This window comes from Taudactylus pleione, unplaced genomic scaffold (genome assembly GCF_031769625.1).
Source record: "Taudactylus pleione unplaced genomic scaffold, aTauple2 ptg000155l, whole genome shotgun sequence".
In the NCBI taxonomy this organism is placed as follows: Eukaryota; Metazoa; Chordata; class Amphibia; order Anura; family Myobatrachidae; genus Taudactylus; species Taudactylus pleione.
In genome coordinates, this window is record NW_028284557.1 from 6,972,969 (window position 1) to 6,997,337 (window position 24,369).

Sequence of the window (24,369 nt, forward strand, 5' to 3'; positions counted from 1 at the left end):
TTACCGGATTTTCATTCCAACCAACCAACTAGTTGGATGGTTGGAGGAAAGTTGGTCTGGTGTATGGCCAGCTTTAGTCGTCTGAAGAAACAAAAACAGGAGGAGTGGAGTGCAGGGGCAGAGAGTCAAAGGAGGAGGTGTAGAGTGTAGTTGGTGTGCAAGAGATGTAGGTAATGAGAACAGGAGGGAGGAGGGCCCTGCTCATGGAGCTTACTGATCCGCCAGCCTGAACATCCTCTTCTGTGCAACGCTGTCAAATCATCCCTTTATGTACATGCTACTCAGCCTGCCCCAAAATCCCATTCATTTCTATGAATCTGAGAAAAGATCATTGGCATTATTGATTTTGTGTACCTTTTGTGATATAAGACTGATCCACTTCTACCCTTTTTGTCTTATGTTGATTGTGAATTCTGGTGATAATCATTGGTTTTAGTGTGAAGCTGCACATTGTTTGGAACACTTCAAACTGGTGTACAGTCCTTGTTTGTTTGAAAAGTTAATTGCTGAATGAGCCCTCATGTTTCCATAGGGCGTACCCAAGTACAACTTCATTGTATATCTGCTACAATTCACTTCTTGCAACGAGTCAAACAATGAATGTGATGAGTTCCAGAATGGTCAAATAAAAAATCAAGATAATAGTACAATCTTTCATTAGTAGATTCAAATTTGCAATTAAAATAGAGTCTCAGGCAAACCTGTACCAAAGTCACATGTAAGAAAATTTTTATTTTGATAATATAAATTATACAATAATAACATAAATCCCTACAAAAGTATTCTTACCGCTAGAGAACGCTTCTTCCCTTGGATATCTGACAGCCACTATAGTCGGGAGCAGTAATCTGAATAAGACATATAGTGGCACCACCAGTTGTTATTTAACATCATCATTTTCTAAAAACTGACAGCTATGATGAGGCAAATATCAAGCTTAGCCCAGGGGTGGACAAAATAATATAGAATTCCCAACCAGTCACTTAAATTAGGAATGAACAAAATCTTTTACAGGAGCAAACATGTGTACCCATTGACATTAACAGAAAGAATTCCCACTGGTTAGATGCTAACAGTAAGGTTTTAGGCACATTGGCTGATGAAGTATATCCAGCCCTGGCTCAACTAGTTCATGAGAATGCATCAATTCATTAGCTCCAAGTTAATTTATAAGTTGGATTAATGATGTATATTGGTTCAGCGAACAAAATGGACACACAGATATATGGGAAATATCTTGCAGAATACTTAAGTTCTTCCATATTTTGGTGCATGATGCCTACATTGTATTAAAACACTATTAAAAATGAACCCTGGCCACTATATTGTTTAGCGGAGCTGATGACCTGTTCTACTTGTACGACAAAGTTACTGAACAGCGGCAATAATGTATTTTTTTCCACTCTGGTTTGCGGAACTTCGTGGATGGGTTTCAGGATAATGGATCCCTTGCATTTGTGTACATACATGCTTTAGATCATACTCTGGTCAGTACACAAAGGGCCTGCCAGAGCACAAGCAGCAGTAGCTCCAAAGCTTGATACCTACCCAGATCCTGGCACTTGTACTAATCAGCAAGATCACTTCCAACGTCACTGGGACCTGTTAGTGCAGCAAGAAGATATCCAAACGTACATGTCTGTAGTTTAAATTTTTCAACAAGACCGATGATTATATTGATTTCTATAGACAGATTGTTGGGCATCAAGGTATGTTTTGGGCAACAGTTGCTGGAATATCTGTCCTACTACTTTCAATAGAACATCATCAAGACGTTTGACACAGTGTGACACTTTGGCAGCAAAAGGTATGATGGATATAAAAGTGGATGGAATTTTGTCTGCAGAATGCTTGGTGAGATTAGGTAGTTGGCCAAGTTGGTTTCAGGCAACTGGCAAACCATACAGCAGAGAGAAATGTTCATATAATAGATCATCATAGAGCAGTCAAAGCCTTAGCAGCCACTCTTCTCCCAAGTGGAAGGGTCAGGTCTGTGATAGCTAACACAATTTTAGGACTAGACAGGGTGGAAACTTTAACCAACTCAGAAACCTGTGTAGGAAAAAGAAAAATATATAAAATGTAAATATTAAAATAAAATCACATTCAATGGCCATTAATCAACCCTTTCATTGTATTTTAACAAATGTACCAAAATTGTTACAAAACAGACATTAAAAGCCACTGAGAGAAAAAAATTGATTGAGCAAGGTTGCAAACCTGTTAGCCCTTCCCAGCAGAGGACGAGTGGGGCTTGTCCACCAGATGTACATTAAAATGGTGGAAGATAAGTCTCCTCTTTCGAACAATATGCCCCATTAGTAGTTATTGTCTGGTAATCACTAGTCAATGACTAAATAAGAACACAGAAAATAAATGTTTCCATAGTGTGTGGGGGCGTGTGGGTTGGAGGGAGGGAGGGGTGGAGGGAGGGAGGACATCTTATGTCAAATGAAAAAAATGGTCGCCTCATTTAATGCAGGATTTCTAGTTTAAATAAAGCTTTGTTGGTCTACCATTTTGTTGACAGACATTATATAAATCTTTATTATTATTTTTTCACTGCCTAGATTTTTACAAATATATATATATTTTAAAAATTACTTTCAAGTGCAGATTTTCTTTTTTTTTAAATTAAGGTTCACACATAGAATTCAGCTTTTTGCAATTTTGTAAATGGTAATTAATGCAGAAGCAAGAACTACAAAGTATTTTTGTGTTTTTAAAAATAAAATCATTTGCTTTTGGTTCACTTTCTCTAAATTTTAATTAAAAAACAAACACTTGACCATTTTGGTTAAATTTTAATTGACGTGTTCAAATGAGCAAAAAGAAGATTTTATACTGTATTGTAAAATCAATCAATCAGTCCATTTGGGGGACTCTGGAAACAATGGGGTTTTGTGAGAAGGCTGAGGAGTAGACACTAAATAGTTAATTCTATTGAGGCTGAAACTCCCCTCCCACTTAAACCCTCCCATCTCCACCTACAACTCTGTTATTACTCTTCCAAAGCCTGATGGAAAACACAATCATGCACCACACACAACAAAATTAACAATTGGGAACGAGGCCTGGGTCTCTCAGACACAAAGAAATTGATTTTACAGTGAGTATAAAATCTTGCTTCTTTTTCTGGGTGACACTGAAAACAATGGGAGTTTCCAATGCAAGACCAAGAAGGAAGGGTACGTTCTGGCAATGCCGGGCACAAAACTTTACGTCGATACCTAGCGTCTTTAAAAGCAAACGTGTGGACCCTGTAAAATTTTGTAAAGGTGTACGCAGAGTTCCAGGTAGCCACCCTGGACAACTGCTCAACCAAGGCATCCTGCTACACTGCCCAAGAGATGCCCACAGTCCCTGTAGAATATGCCCTCATGGGATCAGGAACCAGCTGTCCCACAGACAAATAAGCCTGTCAAATAGTAAATCTAATCCACCAGGCAATAGACTGCTTAGAAGCTGGCCAGCCCCACTTGTGAGCTTCAAACAAAACAAAGACTCTCTCTCTTGTGAACAGAAGAGGTCCACACCGCATAAACGTGCAATGTCCTGATCACATCAAAGAGATGGAAAGAATACCCTCTGAGAAATTAGACAACTGAAATGCCTGCAAAACAATCTCCTGATTGATATAAAAACAAAACTACAGAACTTTGGCTAAAACGACAGGCTTGTATGCAAAATCACCCTATCAGTTTAGAGACTCTCCTTGCAGGGGCTATAGCTAACAAAAAACAACTTTCCATGTAAGCCAGCATACCTCTCCCTTTCGAAGAGGTTCGAAAAGGAGCTTGTTGTAAGGGGGGTATCCACTTAGCGATTTAGCCAAGCAATTCCATGATAACGACGTAGTTATCGTGCAATCGCTTGCAAATCGCGCATGCATCGAGCATGTTTTGGTCAGAAGTGACCAGCGATGCGCGTGCCCGCTGGTCGCTTCCGACATCGCCCGTACATGCTGGTCAACCTGACAATCTCGTCAGGTTCAGCATGTGCGGGGATGAGGGATGTGCTGGGACTGAACGAATGAACATTCAGTCTAGGCACATCACTAGCTATACAAACGAGAGCACTATTGCAATGTCGTAATCGTGCTCTCGTTTGTATATCTACAAGTGGATACCCGCCTCCTCCAAAACCATATTCAGATCCCATGGTGGAACTGGCGGAACATAGAAAGGCTGAAACCCTGAAAAAGAATAGACAAGGCCAAAATTTGGCCCTTCAAAGAAGCAAGGCATAGGGCCCTAGTCTAGCCTCATCTGTAAGAAAGAAAAATATGTGGCAACCTGAACCAAGAGGCCAGCAACCCCTGGCACTCACACTAGCCAATATACGTCTTCCAGATCTTATGATAGATGGCTGCTGTTACAGACTTCCTAGCCTTAAACATAGTCTGTACTACTGCCTTTGAGAACCCTCTAGATCTCAAGATATGGGTTTCAAGTGCCACACCGTTTAAGTCAGATATTGCAAACTTGGGTGTAGGCATGGTTTCTGAGTGAGCAGATCTTCCCTGATATGAAGGCCCCAAGGGGAATCCTCCAAAATGGACAACAGATCAGTATACCATGGCCTTCTTGGCCAATGTGGAGCCACAAGAAGCACATACCACCCTATCTCTCCTGATTAGCTGTAGGACTTTCAGCAACAGATGAAGTGAAAACAGATAAGTTAGCTGAAAAAAACCAAGGTTGTATGAGGCTCTTTGGATCTTGCTCCATAACAGGGAATCTTTTTTGACCTGGAAGTCATGAGATCTGTCTCTGGAACCCCCAGCATTCCACAACCAAATTGAGCACCCCCTGATAGAGTTACCACTCTCCTGAGTGAATCTGTAAATACTGCAAGATGACTATAACAAACTTCACTGCCCATCTTATTATTCTGGATGTCTCCGACAATGCTAGACAATAACACCCTATTGGCTTATGTACTACACCCCTGTGGAATTGTCCTATTGTATCTTGATAGGACACTTCTGAAAAAGGTTCTGAGCCTACATACTGCCCATAGTTCCAGAACATTTATTGGAAGAGCAGCCTCTTTCCTAGACCTAAAAACTCTAAAACTGCAGCCCCAAGGTAAGTGTCCTCCAAACATATAAACTTGTATCTGAACAGTGACCAGGTTCTGGTCCCAGACTGAGAATTGCCACCCCTCTTGCTCCTCTGGTAGCTTCACAAACCAAATCTGGCAACTGGCATGTCTGAAGAGAAAACCTGTAAAATCTTCCCTAAAAGTCTCATATCAGGATTGACAGTTACCGTGCATGCAGCAAAGATCCCCCCAGAGACTGCAGAGTTGCCACTTTTCTCTCTGGAAGGAAAACTCTCTGATAAGTGGTGTCTAACAGCATTTCTAAAAACACCATACGCTGGGCGGACACCAGCATGGACTTTGGGAAATATTTGATCCAGTCGTGCTCCTCCAAAGTTTATATTATAACCTGCAAATGAAGTTTGAGATGCACACTGGACCGTGCCTTCATCAGTAAGTCATCAAAATAAGGGAGAATGGTAATCCCCTGTCTCCTTGGCCAAGTCACCCTGGCTGCCATAACTTTGGTAAATACCCTTGGAGCCTTAGCAATCCCAAAAGGGTAAGGCTTGAACCAACCCACCGCAAACCTGAGAAGCTCAGGATCCCCTGCCCAGATTGGCACATGTAAATAAGAAACTTTGATGTCCCATGACAATAGGATTTCCCCCACCATCGGTGAAGTAGTGACGAATAGTTTACATTTTGAACGTTGAACGTGTCTACAGATAAATGACTGTTCAATCCTCTGAGAATGAGTACTGGGAGAAAAGAGCCGTAGAATCCCAAGCCTTCTTGATTCTGTTACACCAGAACAATTGCTTGTGGATGTCAGCAGTGCTAGCACTGCCTGTTGCACAGCCACTCTACTGACCAGGTCTTTTGTCAGAGGAGGACACGCAAGATCTAAAATGTATTCTTGGAAAACCACACCTCTGACCCAAAGTTGATCTGAACTAGGTGTCCCAGAACTGAAGCAGACAAGCCCCTAACTACCAGCAGTCCAGTACCAGTCTGCAGAACGTCAAGCCTGAAGACTTACTTCCTGGTTTGGGTTGTCACTATCAAGTCGCTATGGCCAACCAACATATCCCCTCTACTATAAGCCCCTGACTGTCCACTAGAGTTCAAAGCCCAAGACTTTTCATGGTATTAAAAGGACCTAAACCTAGGCGTTTAAGCCTTAGGAGGCAATACCGGAAGATAATGAATTTTATCACCTGTCGTCTGGGAAATGATTTGATCCAATTCTGGACCAAACAGCCACTTACCCTCAAATGAAATTGTTCCCAGGGTTCTCTTTGATTCTAGGTCTGCCTGCCATGAACCTAACCACAAAAATGGCCTGGCAGAAACAGCTACGGCTGATATGTCCAAAGGAAAAAAAAGAGGACGCATGGCCCAGATAGATGGAAGCTTGTTTTTAATTATCCAGCATGACCAGGTCTGATGAATCCATACTGGATTGTATCCTCCTCTGTCAACTCCATTGCCTTGTTTAACCACGCCACAGCCAGGGCCAGTCACAGAGCTGTATCTGCAAGTGCGAATAAGGACTTGCAGGACTGACTGTAGCTTTAGCCAGTCTAGTAATACCAAAGACTGCACCTCCCACACTACCTCGTCCCATTCAGAATGGTGAATCCAGTCTCCTCTTCCTCCTCCTATTTCTGAGACTTCTTCACTTGAAAAGATGGCTCTGTGGCACACCTGACACTTCTTAGAGCGTGTCGCCACAGAAGTATCAACAAATTTGTCTATAGCATTACAAACTTGAGAGAGTCCCTTCCCAATTTTAAGTGCCCAGCTGGGTTCTACCATATTACCCTGATCCACAGGGATAGGTGACCTGGGAGCTAACAATGGCTGATCACAGAGTAGAGAAGAAACACTTCCCTTTATCTGCCGATTTACCTGATGGGCAAAATCTGCAATGAACTGAACCATGACCTTCGCCCTAACAGGCATATCCTCTAAAACTGGCAAACCCTCAGATGTGAGCTGACTGAGTACCTTGGTCACACATGCCACACAAAAGGCATTCGGATCTGTGCTTCCACCTGGAATTCTGGCACAACAGATTGAACATGTATAATGCAAAGCCTGAGCAGTCCCCCGCTTCACTTTAGGATGCTTACACAGAAAAGGGGGATAAATTCTACCCAATACTTCAAAGAGCTAGTGAAGAAATTACATATTTATTTTCAAAATCAGAGCCCAGTCACTAAGGTAAGTTTAAACTTACCCTTAATAGTTAAAGCAGAACCGGCTTCCCTGTTTGCAACAAAAGTTACAAGAAAAGAAAAATCCAGTCATGCAAATCTATAAAAATATTTGCAGAGCTAAGCAGCCTCCTTACCAAAGACCCCAGAGACATTCTCAAACAACCTTCAACTAGCCCACTCCTCACCTTCAGCCACTAACTGGTACAAAAAGGTGCCTTTTCATATGCCCCTGCTGCACCAACTGCCATTTCCAATCACAGTTCACCAAAGTTGCTAAACAAACAAAAAAAGTGAAGCGTTTACCGGGGCAGAGAGACCGTAGGCCTCTCAATTGCAACCCCAGTAGCCCACATGGGCTTCCTTTCCTTCCACTCAGCACTACCTGGCGGTAAGCTGTGGCAGGATGCAGCGGCACCAGCAAGATTGTTTTGTCTATTACCGGAAGACGCCTAATTGTAGAGGAGTCAGCTGGACCTCAGTGTCCTCATTCCACCTGTCCGGTAACCCACAGGGACAGGCTCCGGTTGGTGTTTGTGCCCCATTAACATGTCCAAGCGCTACCTTACTGTACCATAGGCTGCAACAGTATTTCTTTAAGGCCGTGTCTTCCAGGGATGGGGGTCTATAAAAAGTGCAGTATTTTCGGACCTATGCCCACCTGTGGGTGTCTGGTGTCAAGGGTCCCATGTACAACCTCCGTTTGGGCCCCTCCTTTCTGTCAGTGCACTAGATTCTGCCAGAATCTACTGCGCATAAGCGAGTCACCGGGAAAATGTCGGTACCATTTTCCCAGTGATTTTTTTACTGCTCTGCAGCGCCGGTCCAGCACTGCGGAGCAGCACACCGGAATCCGCGGAAAGTGAAGTGAGCCTGGCCCATGTGCACCGCACACCTTGCACCCATTATAGAGACGCCCCTGCTGGTGTGCCCCCCACAGTCGTTTGGAACAGTCTGCAGTCATTTGGGGACAACACCAAGCTAATGGTGCTGTAACCCCGCTCCAAAGGCACATAAGGGGGTTGAGGTGCTGGTTGAAAAATACTAAATAAAAAGACTAGAAACAAGTAAAAGTCTACTAACAACTTTGTGTCTCTTCTGCAGGCATTAAATAAAAAAAGAAAAAAACTGAGTTGCAGGTTGAGATGAGAGGGTTTAAGAGGGAGCAGAGTTTCAGTCTCAATAGATTTAACTATTTAGCGCCTACTACACAGCCTTACCATTTAACCCCAATGTTTCCATCGTCTGCCAGATAGAACGAGAGGAAAGGCTAATGGTATAGATGTGACAACATACATCTATCCTCCGTGCACTACAAGTTGCGTTACACATAACGTGTGAATGCCATATGACTTGGTAGCGTTGAGCGTCTTTTCGTGCAACTTTTTCCCTTCAAATGCATCTTATTCGCACAGCGATGAGAATAGGACACACAAGCAGCCAGTGATCAAGATGAGCTTTGTGGGTCCTTCTCCACTGTTTTTGGGTCCCATCACATAAAGAGGGGGGGTTGAGGCAGGAAGCAGTTGGGACAGTGCTGGGGGTAGGTAGCAGTTGGGGTAGAGGGGGATAAGGACAAGCAGCAGTTGGTGTAGAGCTGGGGATAAATGCAGGGAGAAGTCGGGGTAGAGCTGGAGCTACAGGGGAGTAAGGGCAGGCAGAGCTGGGGGTAGAGAGGGATAAGTGCAGACAGCTATTGCGACAGTGCTGGGGGCAAGGAAAGGGCTAGGGGCAGGCAGTGCTGGGTGTGGGGAGGGTGCAATGGCAGATAGCAGCTGGCGCTATACTGGGGGACAAGGTGGGGGTTAAGAACAGGCAGAACTGGGGGAAAGGGTAGATAGCTGGCGCACTACTGGAGGGCAAGGAGGAGGTTAGGGGCAGGCAGTACTTGAGGTAGGGAGGGGGCAAGGGTAGATAGCAGCTGGGGCAGTACTGCAGGCAAGGAGATTAGAAACAGGCAGTGCTGGGTGTAGGAAGGGGGCAAGGGTAGACAGTACTGGGGGAGCAAGGAGGGGGTTAGGGGCAGTGCTGGGGTCAGGATAACAGCAGGGGCACCACTGGGGGTAGAAAGGGGGCAAGTGTAGATAGTAGCTGGTGTAGTATGGGAGGTAGATAGCAGCTGGCGCACTACTGGGGAGCAAGGAGGGGGGTTAGGGGCAGGCAGTACTTGGGGTAGGGAGGGGGCAAGGGTAGATAGCAGCTGGGGCAGTACTGCAGGCAAAAAGGAGGTTAGAGACAGGCAGTGCTGGGTGTAGGAAGGGGGTAAGGTCAGTACTAGGGTGCAAGGAGGGGGTTAGGGGCAAGCAATACTGGGGGCAGTCCTGGGGGTAGGGAGGGGGTCAGGATAGCTGCTGGGGCAGTACTGAGGGTTGGGAAGGAGGTAAGGGTAGACAGCACTTGGGGTAGAGGTTACCTCCTTGCTTTTGCTGGGAGCCCCGGCCGGGTCACTGTTGCAGATCCTGTGCAGTGTCCACCTCAGCTGGCTGAAGAAGCGCAGGCTGCTAAAGGGGCCCACCACCAACAACACTGCTGCATTCAAGGAAGAGATGCCCGATGCAGTGCAGATTGTGACAGACTCGGGGAGAGCGCGGGCAAGGAGGGAAAGGGGTGGTATCAGGACTCGCTGCCGGGCCGCCATTGGCTGGGGACACGTTGCTGCCGGGCCGCCATTGGCTGGGGACACGTTGCTGCCGGGCCGCCATTGGCTGGGGACACGTTGCTGCCGGGCCGCCATTGGCTGGGGACACGTTGCTGCCGGGCCGCCATTGGCTGGGGACACGTTGCTGCCGGGCCGCCATTGGCTGGGGACACCCAGCCGGGCACCGTTAGGCTTCTGCAGCTCACACAGCGGAGCGCATTCTGCGATACCCACTCGGTTTTAAAAACTGGGTCCACAAATGCCTGTATCGCGTAAAAACGTGCTATAGCGCGCGTATTTTGCGATACCTGGCAGCTATTGCTGATTAAAAGTATATGCGGCCTACCTATATTCTGTGTACGACTGTGCATGCGACATGCTACATTACAGTGTAAGCGGCTGTGATACTAACGTAGCATTTCACATACAGATGAACCCGCACACAGAATATAGGCAAATATCATTTTAATCAACAGAAGCTGCTTATGTGTCCTATTTGCATCGCTCTGCGAAGACTCATTTGAAAGGACAAAGTACGAAAAGACGCTTGCCGCTACAGAGTCACACCACTGCACGACTAGAAGGGCTGTTTAACGCGCAAGGAGGCTACAAGTATGTGGACACATCTTTATGTTCTGAAAATACAGTCTTCAGAAAAAACAGAAGGTATAGTTTGTGTTGGTAGTGCATGAAATAAAATCAGTGATAATGATGTTGAAATGTGACAAGCGCAAATAAAAATGGCCATAGCACAGGGGTGAGAAAACCCTCAGCTGCGAAGGAGTTAATAGACAGAAGATAATAGTAAAGTACCAAATACATTTTTGAAATGACAAAGGGCCTGATTCAGAGACGGGAATAGAATAAGTTATAGCAAGCAACTGTGTAACTGGACAAACCATGTTGCAATGCAAGGGGGGTAAATATTAAGAGTTATGGTAGACTTACCTTTGTTAACAGTTTTGTAAACAAGCCTAAGGCAGGAGCAGGAAAGAGGAGAAGGAAGAACAGTACACACGAGAAACACTCTCACAGAAGATGAGGGAATGAGTGACCAAGAGGAAAAAAAACCCAGTGAAGCCAGGTGTCAGGGTGGGCACCATGTGGACCCTATGGACTTTGAAGAAAGAGTTAAACAAAGGTAAGTCTACCATAACTCTTAGATTTCTTCTTCAGGGTCCATAGGGATCCACAGGGATACCATGGAGATGTCCTAAAGCAGTTTTCCGAGGGTGGGTACGCTGCTGAACAGAAAGGAGAATCCGGCGCCCAAATGAAGCATCCTGAGAGGCAAAGGAGTCAAAGACGTAGAACCTAAGAAAGGTGTGGACGAAAGACCACGTGGCTGCCCTGCACAATTGATCAGCAGAAGTGCCACGTCAAACCACCCATGATGGTCCCACAGACCGAGTAGAATGTGCTGTAAATGTGTTTGAAGCTTACACGCAAACTGATCTCCCTGTTCCAGAGATTGTCATGCGGAGCCATCGAGCCACAGTCTGTTTGTTAGCTGGCCAGCCCAGCTTGTGAAAGCCATACAACACAAAAGAGAGAATCCGATTTCCTAAAGGAGTTGGTACGATCCACATAGATCTGAACAGCACGAACCACATCCAGGGAGGCTTCACCTGTAGAGAGGTCTGAGGACTGGAAGGCTGGAACCAAAATCTCTTCATTCAAATGGAATCGGGATACCACTTTAGGGAGGTACCCAGCCCAGGTACAGAGGACAGCTCTATCCAAATGAAAGATCAAGAAGAGGGAGCGACAGGAGAGAGATGTCAAGTCAGATACCCTGCTGGCAGAGAAGATAGCGATGAGAAAGAGCGTCTACTGAGTCCAGAGGTTCAAACGGAGAGAAGCCTGTAGAGCCCGGAGAACAAAGGACAAATCCCACAAGGCCACCGGAGGAACAAAAAGGAGGTTGAAGGTGGAGAATACCCTGAAAAAATGTTCTAACATCAGGCAGGGGAGCAATCCTTAGCTGGAACCAGACTGACTGCGCAGAAGCCTGAACTTAAAAGGGAGGCGAGGCAGAGGTCTAACCCAGCCTGGAGAAAAGCAGGCACCCGGGAAACCCTAAAAACAGTATCGTCATAACCTCTGCGAGAGCACCACTGAAAGTAAGAGTGGCAATTCTGCAATAGATGCGGGCTGAGGAAGGCTTACATGCCCTGAGCGGAATGAGAGAAACCGTTGGCTCTTGAGCGATGACTCAAGAGCCACGCCATCAAAGACAGATGAGGTAGGTCCGAGTGTAGACACGGGCCCTGTGCTAACAGATCCGGCCGTAGAGGAGTGTCTATGGAGACTCCGTGGGTCGGTGAACCAATGGCGCCTGGGCCAGGCTGGAGCCATCATTATCAGTGTCCCACCTTCTTGCTTGAATTTTCGGTGAACCGTTTAAAGGAGGGAGATATGCAAGATTGAAGTCCGACCTTGCTGCCATAGCATCCACGAAGGCGGCTGAGGGGTCTCTGGTCCTGGACTGGTACCTGGGGACCTTGTGGTTGTGACATGAGTCCATGTCTGGTAGGTCCCATTTGTCCAAAGACATCCGGGTGTAGAGTCCATTCTCCGGCATGTATGTCCTGGTGGCTTAGGAAGTTTGCTTCCCAGTTGAGGACTCCGGGGATAAACAGTGCCGAGATTGCTGAATGATGACATTCAGCCCAGACCAGGATGTTTGCTACTTCCCGCATGGCTGCCCGACTTCGCATGCCTCCCTGGTGGTTGAGGTAAGCCACCACGGTTGCGTTGTCGGACTGGATTTGGACTGGCTCCAGGATGTTTATGGGCAGGCGACTTTCCTGGGTAGTCCATCGTCCCTGAAAGGTATGATGACCGATTACTGCGCCCCATCTGTAGTGAGGAGCTCACATTTTGGGATCCAGAAGGGGCCACCCTTGTTCAGATGGGAAGTCTGCAGCCACCATGAGAGGGAAAGCCGAACCTCCGGAGGGGGGAGGGTCGTCTGGGACCGGATCAGATGATACTGCCCGGGAGAGAATCAAATATTGAAGAGGCCTGGAGTGGAACTTAGTGTATTCCACCATATCTAAGGTGAATACCATGGACCGCAGGACCTGCATTGCTGAGTGAATGGATACCCTTCGATTGTGGAACAACTTGCGCAAATGCAAGTGCAGTGCCGAAAATCTTGTCGGCTGGCAGAAAGATCCTTTGTACTTGAGAATCCAGAAGTGCACCCAGATGGACCATCCGCTGTGTTGTAGAGGGAGAATTTTCTCCAAATGATGATCCAGCCATGTGTTTGTAGGCAGACCATGATCAGCTGGAGATTGTGTTGTAAAACAGTTGGTGAAAGTGCCAAAATTAAGGGGTCATCTAGGTATGGCAGGATCCTAATTCCCCGACGCCTGAGGTGAGCCGCCCTATCTGCCATTATCTTGGTAAAAACCCGAGGGACAGTCGACAGACCGAATGGCAGTGCCTGAAACTGGTAATGTTACTTCAGGACAATAAACCGTAGGAACTGTTGGTGGGTTGGTTTAATAGGCACATGCAGGTATGCATCCTGAATGTCCAGAGAAGCAATAAAATCCCCAGGTTCCAATGCCAGGACAATTGATCGTAGTTTCCATGAGGAATTCGGGTACTCGGATAAACCTGTTGAAGTATTTGAGATTCAGAAAAGGCTGATGAGAAGAGAGTGGAATAAAAACCAGCTCCTTGTTGAACCGAAGGAACCGGTATTATCACACCTGAACTCAGCAGGGAGTGAATGGCTTCTTGGAGAGCCAGGGTCTTGATGGGGTCTGATGGAGGACTTGTACAAAAAAAATTGCTGGGGAGGATACCACAGAAAGTTGAGGGCGTACCCCTGAGAGACCACTTCTTGGACCCAGGCATCCGTGGTTTTTTGACACCATGAGTCAGTGAACCAAGGAAATAGACATCCCATCCTTGGGTCCCCCAGGAGGAGGCCCGCCCCATCAGACGGAGGGTTTGTCTCCAGACTTGGGGGTTGTACGTCTGGCCGTCCAAGGCTGCTTGGATCGAGACTTAGTGATCTTGTGTGAATTGGGCTGCCCCATTAGCCACAATTTTGTCCAGCTCTGTGCCGAACAGCATATCTCCTGAGAAGGGTAAGTATTCAAGGGCCTAATTGGATTTCGTGTCTGCTTTCCAAGATCGTAGCCAAACAACCCGGCGGGCGACTACCGCGGTCACAGATGCCTTAGAAGCAAGAAGTCCAGTATCCAATGCAGCTTCTCCCAAATAAGAGGCAGTTTCCCGGATGTGGGAGATGTAGGCCAGTTGCTCCCTGGTAGCGTATGATGGCAGGCTGTCTTCCAGTGCATCCGTCCATCTTTCGATAGCCTTAGCTACCCAGGCCGTGGCCATAGCCGGCCGAGTAATAGTGCCAGAAAACAGACTTGAGACAAGTTTCTAGTGTTCTATCTGTAGCGTCCTAAAGGGAGGATGCGGATGGTATAGGCAGCGTAGAGCTTCTGACTGGTAGCAGGGACTTCCCACTTTTTACCCTCTCCCACCTGGTGAGTATAGACACTAGCCTTTTTGGAATCTGGAACCATTTGCCAGGAGTACTCCATGCTTCCCCCATAAGCTCAGTGAGCTGTTCTGATCCAGCCTTAACCACCTTTTGTTGTTTAAACACGGGGGTTTTAGACTTAGGGGCCAGTTTCTCATCCTCTATATTCAAGATTGATTTAACCGCACTCACTAGAGAAGGGGCATCCACTGTCGAATGACTGTCTTCCTCACCCAAGTGAGACACGTATGCTTCCACAGATGATACGTTAGAATCAGAAAGCACAGTGGACTGAGGATGATACAGGTCGCCTATGTGGTTTGGCGGCTAACGGTCTGTCCGCCTGTAACATTTGCTGATAGGCGGCAGACGTTTGAGCCATATTCTGAACTGAGTGGGCAAAAACATCCATCCAAGGAGGATGCATAGGGTGTACAGACATAGCATGCTGTAACAGCTGTGGGTAACCCCATGGTCGGAGGCAGCTTGTGGGCTGATAAGCTGTCCACTAGCTGCGTCATAACCTGTGACAAGGAGGATACCCAAGGTGCCTGCTGTGGTGGAACATAACAATTAGCACACAGACCGTCCTACACAGAATCCTGAAGGGACATCCTGCTGAACAGAATCTGCAAGTAACCAGCACAGGGGCAGCAACCTCCAGTTTACCTTTGCCTTTAGACATAGTAATAACCAGCAAGCAGCACACAATCAGTGTATAGCTAGTAATGCAATGTGACAAAATGCAGGTAAATTTGAAGTAATATAGAACCCCTACACACCTGGTTGAGTGTGAAGAAAAAACAGCAGGGATAGATATAACTGACAGTCAGAAAGTTTAAGACAGTATATCACCACAGCAGATAGCACAAGTCACATGCATATAAATATCCTTGCAATGGGCACTGAATCAACTACTCAAGCCTTAATAGGCTGGAAGGATTGAGCACTGTATAACCTGGCTCCTGGGAGAGTTATACAGGGAGACTGTACCTTAATCTCCCGAGACCTGTAGCTTCAGCCAGGACTGGATAGTACACACAGGGAGGACAGGAAGGGGACAGGGAGGGAGAACTATGGGCCTGTTTCAGACCTGGACGCTATTTGTGTCCGCTCGCTGGCTAAAAGGGTCGGCTATTTAAATCATGTGCTCGCACTGCGTCGCGTAAAGCCACCCACTAAGTAATAGCGAGCGGCCGCACTATGCGCTCGCAACTGTATAAAGACGCCCCTTTGCCACTCGCAACACACGTGATCTCCGGCAGTTGTAGGATTAATCGGGAACATTGAGAGCCATCGGAGCTGCTCGCAGCGCTTGTGGTAGCCTTTTCCCACCACAACACTGCGAGCAGTTCAGGCTAAAATACAACCCAGTCACGTGTAATGACGCTACTTTGCTAATTATGCACGCCCAGTAAACGCCGTTCTGACGGTCGGGCAGGCCTGCATTCGCACATCCACACCCCCGTTTACAAGCACCTTTCCCTTGTTACCACCCACAAACGGCACTGTCACTCAAAATAGCGGCTGTATATACACAAGGGGACAGGGAGGGGAGGACTGTATATACACGGGGACAGGGTGGGAGCGAGTATTGTATATACACAGGGGGACAGGGAGGGGAGACAGTGCAGACATAGTGACAGGGAAGACAGTATGAGCACAGTAATAGATAGGCCTGTGATGATATACCTATATATCACCTTTTTTCCTTCTCCTGCTGTGGCTGCTCCCTGTCACTTTCCCGTGGCTCCGCTACATTCTCCGGCTGCCCTCTTCGAGGTCCTGGCCGAAGTCTTTGCTCTGCTCTCTAGGTGGGTCCGGTTCTGAATCATGGAGATCGGCTGCACCTCAGTCTGAGCCGTCCAGCCCCACCTCCTGCTTCTTCGCGCAGGACGTGAAGTTGAAGTCACCCCGTGACTTCTGGACTGCCTGAGCCACTGGCGCTGTGACTGCTGCTACTCAGCTGTCTCTCCACGGCTGGGCCCGGCAGTAGCTGAAGGGGAGCAGGGCTCAACCGGCAGGCATATCCCATTTAGGCGCCAGCAGCAAGCAATGTCATGCATCTCAAAGAGGGGGAGGAGCTTCAGGGGCAGAGCTACGCAGTGACCCACCAAATGCCAAGCTCCACTGTGCAAAGTGCCGGGGGGGGGGGGGGGCTTTATTCGCGGTCCCCAGCTGGCTCCATTCAAAGAAAAAAAAAATGGTTAATCTGGGGGGATGTGGCCGGGGACAGTGTGTGGGGGCCCCCTATATCTGGGGGCCCCGGGACGACCGCCCGTCGCCCTGCCTATAATCCGGCCCTGGCTTCAGCATAGCCCCGGGCAACGGCTGCTAATTGTCTCATATAGGGAAGAGGGTGAAGAGGAGCAGCTCAGAGGCGGGAAACCTCTTGTGAGGGTTGGCGCTCTGGCCTGGGGGAAAGGCTGCAGGGGGAGAGCTTACCTCCCCAGTGCTGTATCAACCGCCGGGTGCCCTGGCCTGTTCAATGGTCTCCGATGCCAGACTGAACTGCCCCAGTGGTCTAGTGGGGGTGCAGACGAACCAGACGCCCCACTACAGCGCCATCCGGCTGGGCTACACAACCAGAGGCAAGGACTGCATAAACACGCGATTCCCCGCAAGCTGGGAATCGCCTTACCTGTCCTCCCAGTTTGTCCGGCTGCAGCCCTGGGTTCCAGTGGAGCGGCTAGCCTAACCCCGCTGGTGCCCATTGTAATCACCGGACAGCTCACCGGTGTTGCGGCACCGGCGGGGGGAGCTGGAGCAGTAGCGCAGGCACCCATTAGGACGCCTCGCTGCTTGCTCTGATGAGAAAAAATATTTAAATAAATAAAAGTAAAGTTTGGGGCTGTTAACAGCAGTCCACCTGTCTAAAAGGTGCGAACGGCCCCGCCGGCACCTAACGAAAAACTGTATGCCTGTGGCTGGGGTATATGTGGAGGAGGTCTGGTGCATCCTGGGAGCTAAAGGTTTGACTGTTTGGTGCCCGGATCGCTCCAACCACACACACCATGGTATCCCTGTGGATCCCTATGGACCCTGAAGAAGAAACATACATTGTTTTTGTGTGCAGGGTAAATACTGACACCTTTTCCATGTAGCCCACAAATGCTGGCTAGCTTTATTTTTATACTGAAATTTAGATTTCACTTTAAACACACCCTGCCCAAATCTAAATCTCTCTGTACATCTGCCCCACCTGCAGTGCAGCATGGCTTTACCAAGATGCTGAGTTACTTGCTCTATCCTACTCTATTCCCAACTCTGAATCAGGTCCAAAATCAGTAACAAAAAACAGTATCCACAAAAGGTCCCTATACTCACCATGCTGAAGGGCATAAACTGCAAGATCCCTCCTTTCCCTCCATGTTCCAAGCTCTCGACACATTCCTCCATAAACCACTGCACAAACTGTGTGTGGGCACCAGCCGTCCGGGCTCCGAGGATGGATGAAATCAACAAGAAGAGGTTGGCTATGAGCAACAAGAAACAGAAGAGTGATCAGTGAAGAAGGGATAAAACATCTTCCAGTTATTAGGTACATAAAATGGAACATAACAAAACAGGAAGTGAGGGGACACTGCTCATTACAGCTTACAGTCTAAACATACGAGGTATATCTATTAAATAATGAGACTGATTAAATAACTCATCTTTATTAATTGGTATTACAAATGTAATGTTTGTCCCCTTCAATATACTCCCCATTTGCACCAATACATTGCTGTAGTCTTGTTTTCCACTGGTCGAAGGCATGGATGGAGCAAATCAATTTCTGTTAGTTGTTTCAGCGTATCTGCCGTTTTCTTCTTTACAGCATCAACCGATTCAAAATGTGTCCCTTTAAGCACGGATTTAACTTTTGGGAAAAGATAAAAGTCACAAGGTGCTAAATCGGGCGAATATGGAGGATGTGGAAGTGTAGTAATGTGACTGTCGGTCAAAAACTGCTTCACAGAAAGTGCTTCGTGAGCAGGCGCATTGTCCTGGTGAAGAATGAAACCATTTTTCCACAGTTGCAGCCGTTTCTCTGTTTCTCTCAGCTTTTTCAAAACTTCCTTATAATAACTGTTGTGCCTTCTGGAACCGGGATGCAATCGGGAAACCGGCAGACATGACCCCGACAGCCGGATTTCTGACTGCTTTATCCGGGCATGGGTTAAATGACAGGCGTCATTTTCCCGACGCCGGTAGACAGGCGCCCGGCATCCTGATCGAAGGGACGCCGGGCGCCGCGAGCGGACAGCCAGCCGGGGAGGGGGTTGAAGAGTTAGGTTTAGCGCACCCGGAGGGGACTTAGGGTTAGGCACCCCAGCGGGAGGGTTAGGCTAGGGGGAGGGAGGGTTAGGCTAGGGGGAGGGAGGGTTAGGCTAGGGGGAGGGAGGGTTAGGGTCAGTGTGACTGATACATATGAGGTGTAGAGCTGGTGTACATAATGGGGGACTGGGACCATCGAAAACTAGATATTCTGCATACAGTCTTGAACAATGACGTCTACCAATAACGCTAATGGTGGTACACAGTGACTAGTTGTACAAATGAGAGAATACAATGTCAAATGGTTGTTCAGAATGGTGATTTGTAGATCTTTTTTGAGAGGAAGTGATAAATGAGGACAGCTGTAGGCGATAGGCAGGAGACAGATAGTGTGATAAACAGAGAAAGCCCTGCAGACCCTCCTTTCCATCAATTATCTACCGAATATGACACACTTTTCATACACTATATATCGGTTTAAACTTCAAACCCTATTAAATCACATCTTGTAATAAATTCATCAGTTACCAGGGTGGCCTGGACGGTATACAATCGGGAAGCCGGTTGCCTCAATACCGGCAGCCGGCTTCCCGACTGTCATATCCCGGCGAGGGTGAAATACCGGGCGTCTGGATGTAGACGCCGGGAGACAGGCGCCAGGCATCCCTTCGAGCGGACAGCAGGTGGGGGAGGGGGCGAGTGTTAGGTTTAGGGCACCTGGGGGGGGACTTAGGGTTAGTCACCCCCCCGGGAGGGTTAGGCTAGGGAGGGTTAGGCACTCCCGGGGGGGACTTAGGGTTAGGTACCCCCCTGGGGGACTTGGATTTAGGCAGCGGGGAAGGGGGGTTTAGGGTAAGGCACTTAGAGGGGGGATTATGGTTAAGCACAGGGGGGCAAGTTAGGGTTAGGCACCCCTAAGGAGGGTTAGAGGGGTTAGGTTAGTACATACTTACCTTAGGACGATCAGGATTTCCAGCACTGTCGGGCTTCCACTGCCGGGCTCTGCTGGTTTGTCGGGCTGCCGCTGCTGGGATTCGGACTCCCGGCCATGCGGCAGCCGGGATATCATACCGATTCCGGCCTGGACTGCATACTAATGGGCCCAACTGCCTGACTGTTGGGAAGTGGGCAGAGCACTGAGTCAGGATGTTGGTGACATATGACAGAAATCAGTAAGAGTATTAATTCTTATCTATTGGTTACAGGAATACAGCAGTTATAGGCATCTTGCAGCAATAGTGCAGGATGTTTAGGAATAGTAATTACATGGTTAAATGTTGGCACTGAGAATTATCTTTAGATCTCCTGCCCAAACTAACTTCCAGGATACCTGCTCTGGTGATTCAAGCCCAAAGGACAACAGTCTATTTTCTGCTCCTTCTGAAACCCTCAGGGCTGTGTGGCACTTTTTCCTATATGTATCTAGGCAGCAACATAAGAAATCCCTTCAGTGCCACTGCTCTGCAGATACAGGCTGGGGCTGAGATGTTGCAGCTAGCGGTCAATGTTTTGGCTCAGGGCCCACAAGCAAAGCAGAAAATGTTGAAGTACACAGAAATTCAGTTGAACTTTGAAATGGAATGTGCCTCCTTTATTCACAAATGAGGTTACGAGCAAGTCTTCACACTCTAACAGGAGTCGCCTGCAAGCCACGTTTTAGGGCTTGTTGAGATTATATATCAGACAGTATTGAGTAATAATCGGTTAGCCAATTCAGCTGCAAAAAGTGTTTGAAACCTTTTGTATAGTCATTGACAAACTCCTGCAACAATAATGAGAAACAATAAAATTCTCCCTGATATCCAATTTATGAGGTACGTATCAGAAAGAGAGAGAGACTTAGAAATTGTAGAATTCTACAAAGGACACTAGGAAGTTGTGCTGTGCAATCTTACCTAGCACTCTGTTTAGTGGCTCTTTAGAGCTGATGTTGTGGATTTGCGAGGCAGACAGAGAGCTGTTCATAGGACGATCTGCTGTAAGTGGAAGAGACATTATTTAGTTAGTAATCCACATGCATTACTGGATAAGAATGGTACACTTCCAAGGAATAAACCCCCCCCCACAAAAAAATTATGGATTTATATAATTTACTTACTAGGTTATACAAGTCCATATAATTTGTTTGATATGCAGACGTGTCCTCATACACTATTGTTGCAGTCAAGCCAAACAGCCCCCCTGGTTGTGTCAGGTCCTGTGCGACTGCTTGCGCCTAGCATTTTTTATGTTGTACTTGTAAATGTGATGCGACTAAGATGCACCAAGAGACTGTACGGATTAATTTGATATGCAACACTTGTATGTCTGGTGTGCGATCGGGTCTGAATCTGTATACGAAGTGCTATGATGCAGCGGTCGTGGATTTTTTCCACGCCAAGTTGCATTGTGCTCCATTTACAGACTCAGTCGCACACAGACATACAACTGCCGCATACCAAATTAATCAGTGCAGTCTCCTGGTGCGTCTTAGTCGCATTGCATTTTCGGGTGAAAGACGCTCGGCGTAAGCAGAGTCACATTAGACCTGGCTTCTCACTTACACCAGGTGTCTCGTGTCACATGACATATTGAGACTTGGGGCCAAATGTAATAGGGTGAGAGTTTAGAAAATGGTAGAGTTTAGCAGTAAATTCTCACACTAGTACATTGGTCGAGTTGTTTTATCAAAATGGAAAAATATCTGAATGAGAGTTTCAATCGTGAGAGTTTTTCGAGTCTGAAAAACATAAAAGTTTGCATGTTCTCAGACTCTATTACATTGGCTGAGTTTAAAAAGTGGGAGAGTTTACACTCACATTTTCTAAACTCTCACCCTATTACATCTGGCCCTAGGTGCATGAGCACATCTGTAATTGCCCTTGGACATAACTACGTGCCAGTAAAGGGAAAAGCATTAACTATATGTAAGCGCAATGAAAAATCACAGAAATGCCTGGACAATAAAATTTGCTATGTTGTATAGATCGTCCTGATGCTATTTCAAATAAATAATAATACCGTGGGGTATTTTACAAGATAATCAATTATTAAATGACATGCAAATGCTGTGTACAGCAAAACAACTAAAACAATACCAAATTAAAACAAGGAAATCATGCAATGGTTAATTTAAAATATGCAATGATTCTGTAAAACAATTGTGTATTTTTCTTATAATACGAAAATGTATAAATTTATGTATTCATAATAATTTTTTCTTATTACTAAATGCAAAATGGTCATTTCAAAATATTATATATATATATATATATATATATATACATATACACACACACACACACATTGTGTGTGTATATGTATATATATATATATATATATATATATATATATATATACACACACACACACACAGTCAGGTGCATAAACATTGGGACATTGACAGGATTTTCATATTTTGGCCTCTATTCACCAACACAATGGCTTTGGAGTGAAACAAACAAGATGTGCTTTAACTGCAGACTTTCAGATTTAATTTGAGGGTAATTACGTCCAAATCAGGTGAACGGTGTAGGAATTACAACGGTTTCTATATGTGCCTCCCACTTTTTAAGGGGCCAAAAGTAATAGGACAAACTAAACAATCCTAAACTAACTTTCACTTTTTAATACTTTGTTGCAAATCCTTTGCAGGCAATTACAGCCTGAAATCTGGAATGCATAGACATCACCAGACGCTGGGTTTCATTCCTGGTGATGCTCTGCCAGGCCTCTACTGCAAATGTCTTCAGTTCCTGCTTGTTTTGGGGCATTTTCCCTTCAGTTTTGTCTTCATCAAGTGAAATGCATGCTCAATCGGATGCAGGTCAGGGGATTGACTTGCATAACATTCCACTTTTTAGCCTTAAAAAAACCTCTTTGGTTGCTTTTGCAGTATGCTTCGGGTCATTGTCCATCTGCACTGTGAAGCGTTGTCCAATGAGTTCTGAAGCATTTGACTGAATATGAGCATATAATATTGCCCGAAAACACTTCAGAATTCATTCTGCTGATTTTGTCAGCAGTCACATCATCAATAAATACAAGGGAACCAGTTCCATTGGCAGCCATACATGCCCACGCCATGACACTACCACCATCATGCTTCACTGATGAGGTGGTATGTTTTGGATCATGAGCAGTTCCTTTCCTTCTCCATACTCTTCTCTTCCCATCACTCTGGTACAAGTTGATCTTTGTCTCATCTGTCCATAGGATGTTGTTCCAGAACTGTAATGGCTTTTTTAGATGTTGTTTGGCAAACTCTAATCTGGTCTTCCTCTTTTTGAGGCTCAAAAATGGTTTACATCTTGTAGTGAACCCTCTATATTCACTCTTGTGAAGTCTTCTCTTGATTGTTGACTTTGACACATATACACCTACCTCCTGGAGAGTGTTCTTGATTTGGCTAACTGTTGTGAAGGGGTTTTTCTTCACCAGGGAAATAATTCTTCTGTCATCCACCACAGTTGTTTTCCGTGGTCTTCCGGGTCTTTTGGTGTTGCTGAGCTCTCCGGTGCGTTCTTTCTTTTTAAGAATGTTCCAAACAGTTGATTTGGCCACACCTAATGTTTTTGCTATCTCTCTCATGGGTTTGTTTTGATTTTTCAGCCTAATGATGACTTGCTTCACTGATAGTGACAGCTCTTTGGATCTCATATTGAGAGTCGACAGCAACTGATTCCAAATGCAAATGTCACACCTAGAATCAACTCCAGACCTTTTACCTGCTTAATTGATAATGAAATAAGGAGGGAATAGCCCACACCTGTCCATGAAATAGCTTTTGAGTTGATAGACCCATTACTTTTGGCCCCTTAAAAAGTGGGAGGCACATATAGAAACCGTTGTAATTCCTACACCATTCACCTGATTTAGATGTAATTACCCTCAAATTAAATCTGAAAGCCTGCAGTTAAAGCACAACCTGTTTGTTTCATTTCAAAGCCATTGTGGTGGTGAATAGAGGCCAAAATATGAAAATTCTGTCAATGTCCCAATATTTATGCGCCTGACAGTGTACATTATATATATATATATATACATACACACACACATATATATATATATATATATATATACATACATACATATACACATACATACATACGTATATATATATAAATGTATAAATAAAAGTACAGGTTGAGTCTCCTATATCCAAATATTCCAAAATAGGGAATTATTTTAGTATGATTGATATAGCAAAACCTTTGCTTTTTGATGGTGTTTAAGGCACAAATATATTAAAAATAAAGAATAAAATTACCTTCAGGCTGTGTGTATAAGGTGTATATGAAACAAATGAATTTTATGTATGTACACAGACTTTGCTTGAGCCACAAAATTATTGAAGATATTGTGTAAAATTACCTGCAGGCTGTGTGTCTAAGGTGTATATGAACATAAATATACTTTGTGTTTAGATTTGGGTCCCATTTCCAAGATATTTCATTATGGAATGCAAATATTTCCAAATATGGAATATTCTGATATCCAAATACCCCTGGTCCCAAGCATTTTGGATATGGGAGACTCAACCTGTATGTGTTAACTATATGTTGATATTATTGTATTTGTATAATCCATACATTCTAATGTAATTTTATATATATATATATATATATATATATATATATATCTATCTATCTCTACTGGTTTATGTTATATTAATGTAATCTAAATATTATGAAAACATGCAGTAGTTT

At 45.8% G+C, this 24,369-nt stretch overlaps 1 protein-coding gene across 3 annotated transcripts in view; it reads right to left on the minus strand.

Moving 5' to 3' along the window:
• Positions 1-702: 702 nt before the first annotated feature.
• The window catches only part of MED24 (mediator complex subunit 24), a 154,611-nt gene continuing 130,944 nt past the window's right edge, over positions 703-24,369 (minus strand). For 2 of the 3 annotated variants that reach the window (XM_088474637.1, XM_088474635.1), the window contains 3 exons: positions 20,578-20,658; positions 17,750-17,898; positions 703-2,052 (listed from right to left, as the gene is read on the minus strand). In XM_088474637.1, the coding sequence (XP_088330763.1) occupies positions 1,936-2,052; positions 17,750-17,898; positions 20,578-20,658 (347 nt within the window). In that variant the 3' untranslated portion in view covers positions 703-1,935. The remainder of the gene's footprint in view (positions 2,053-17,749; positions 17,899-20,577; positions 20,659-24,369) is intronic. The other variant, XM_088474636.1, reaches the window with a different exon arrangement.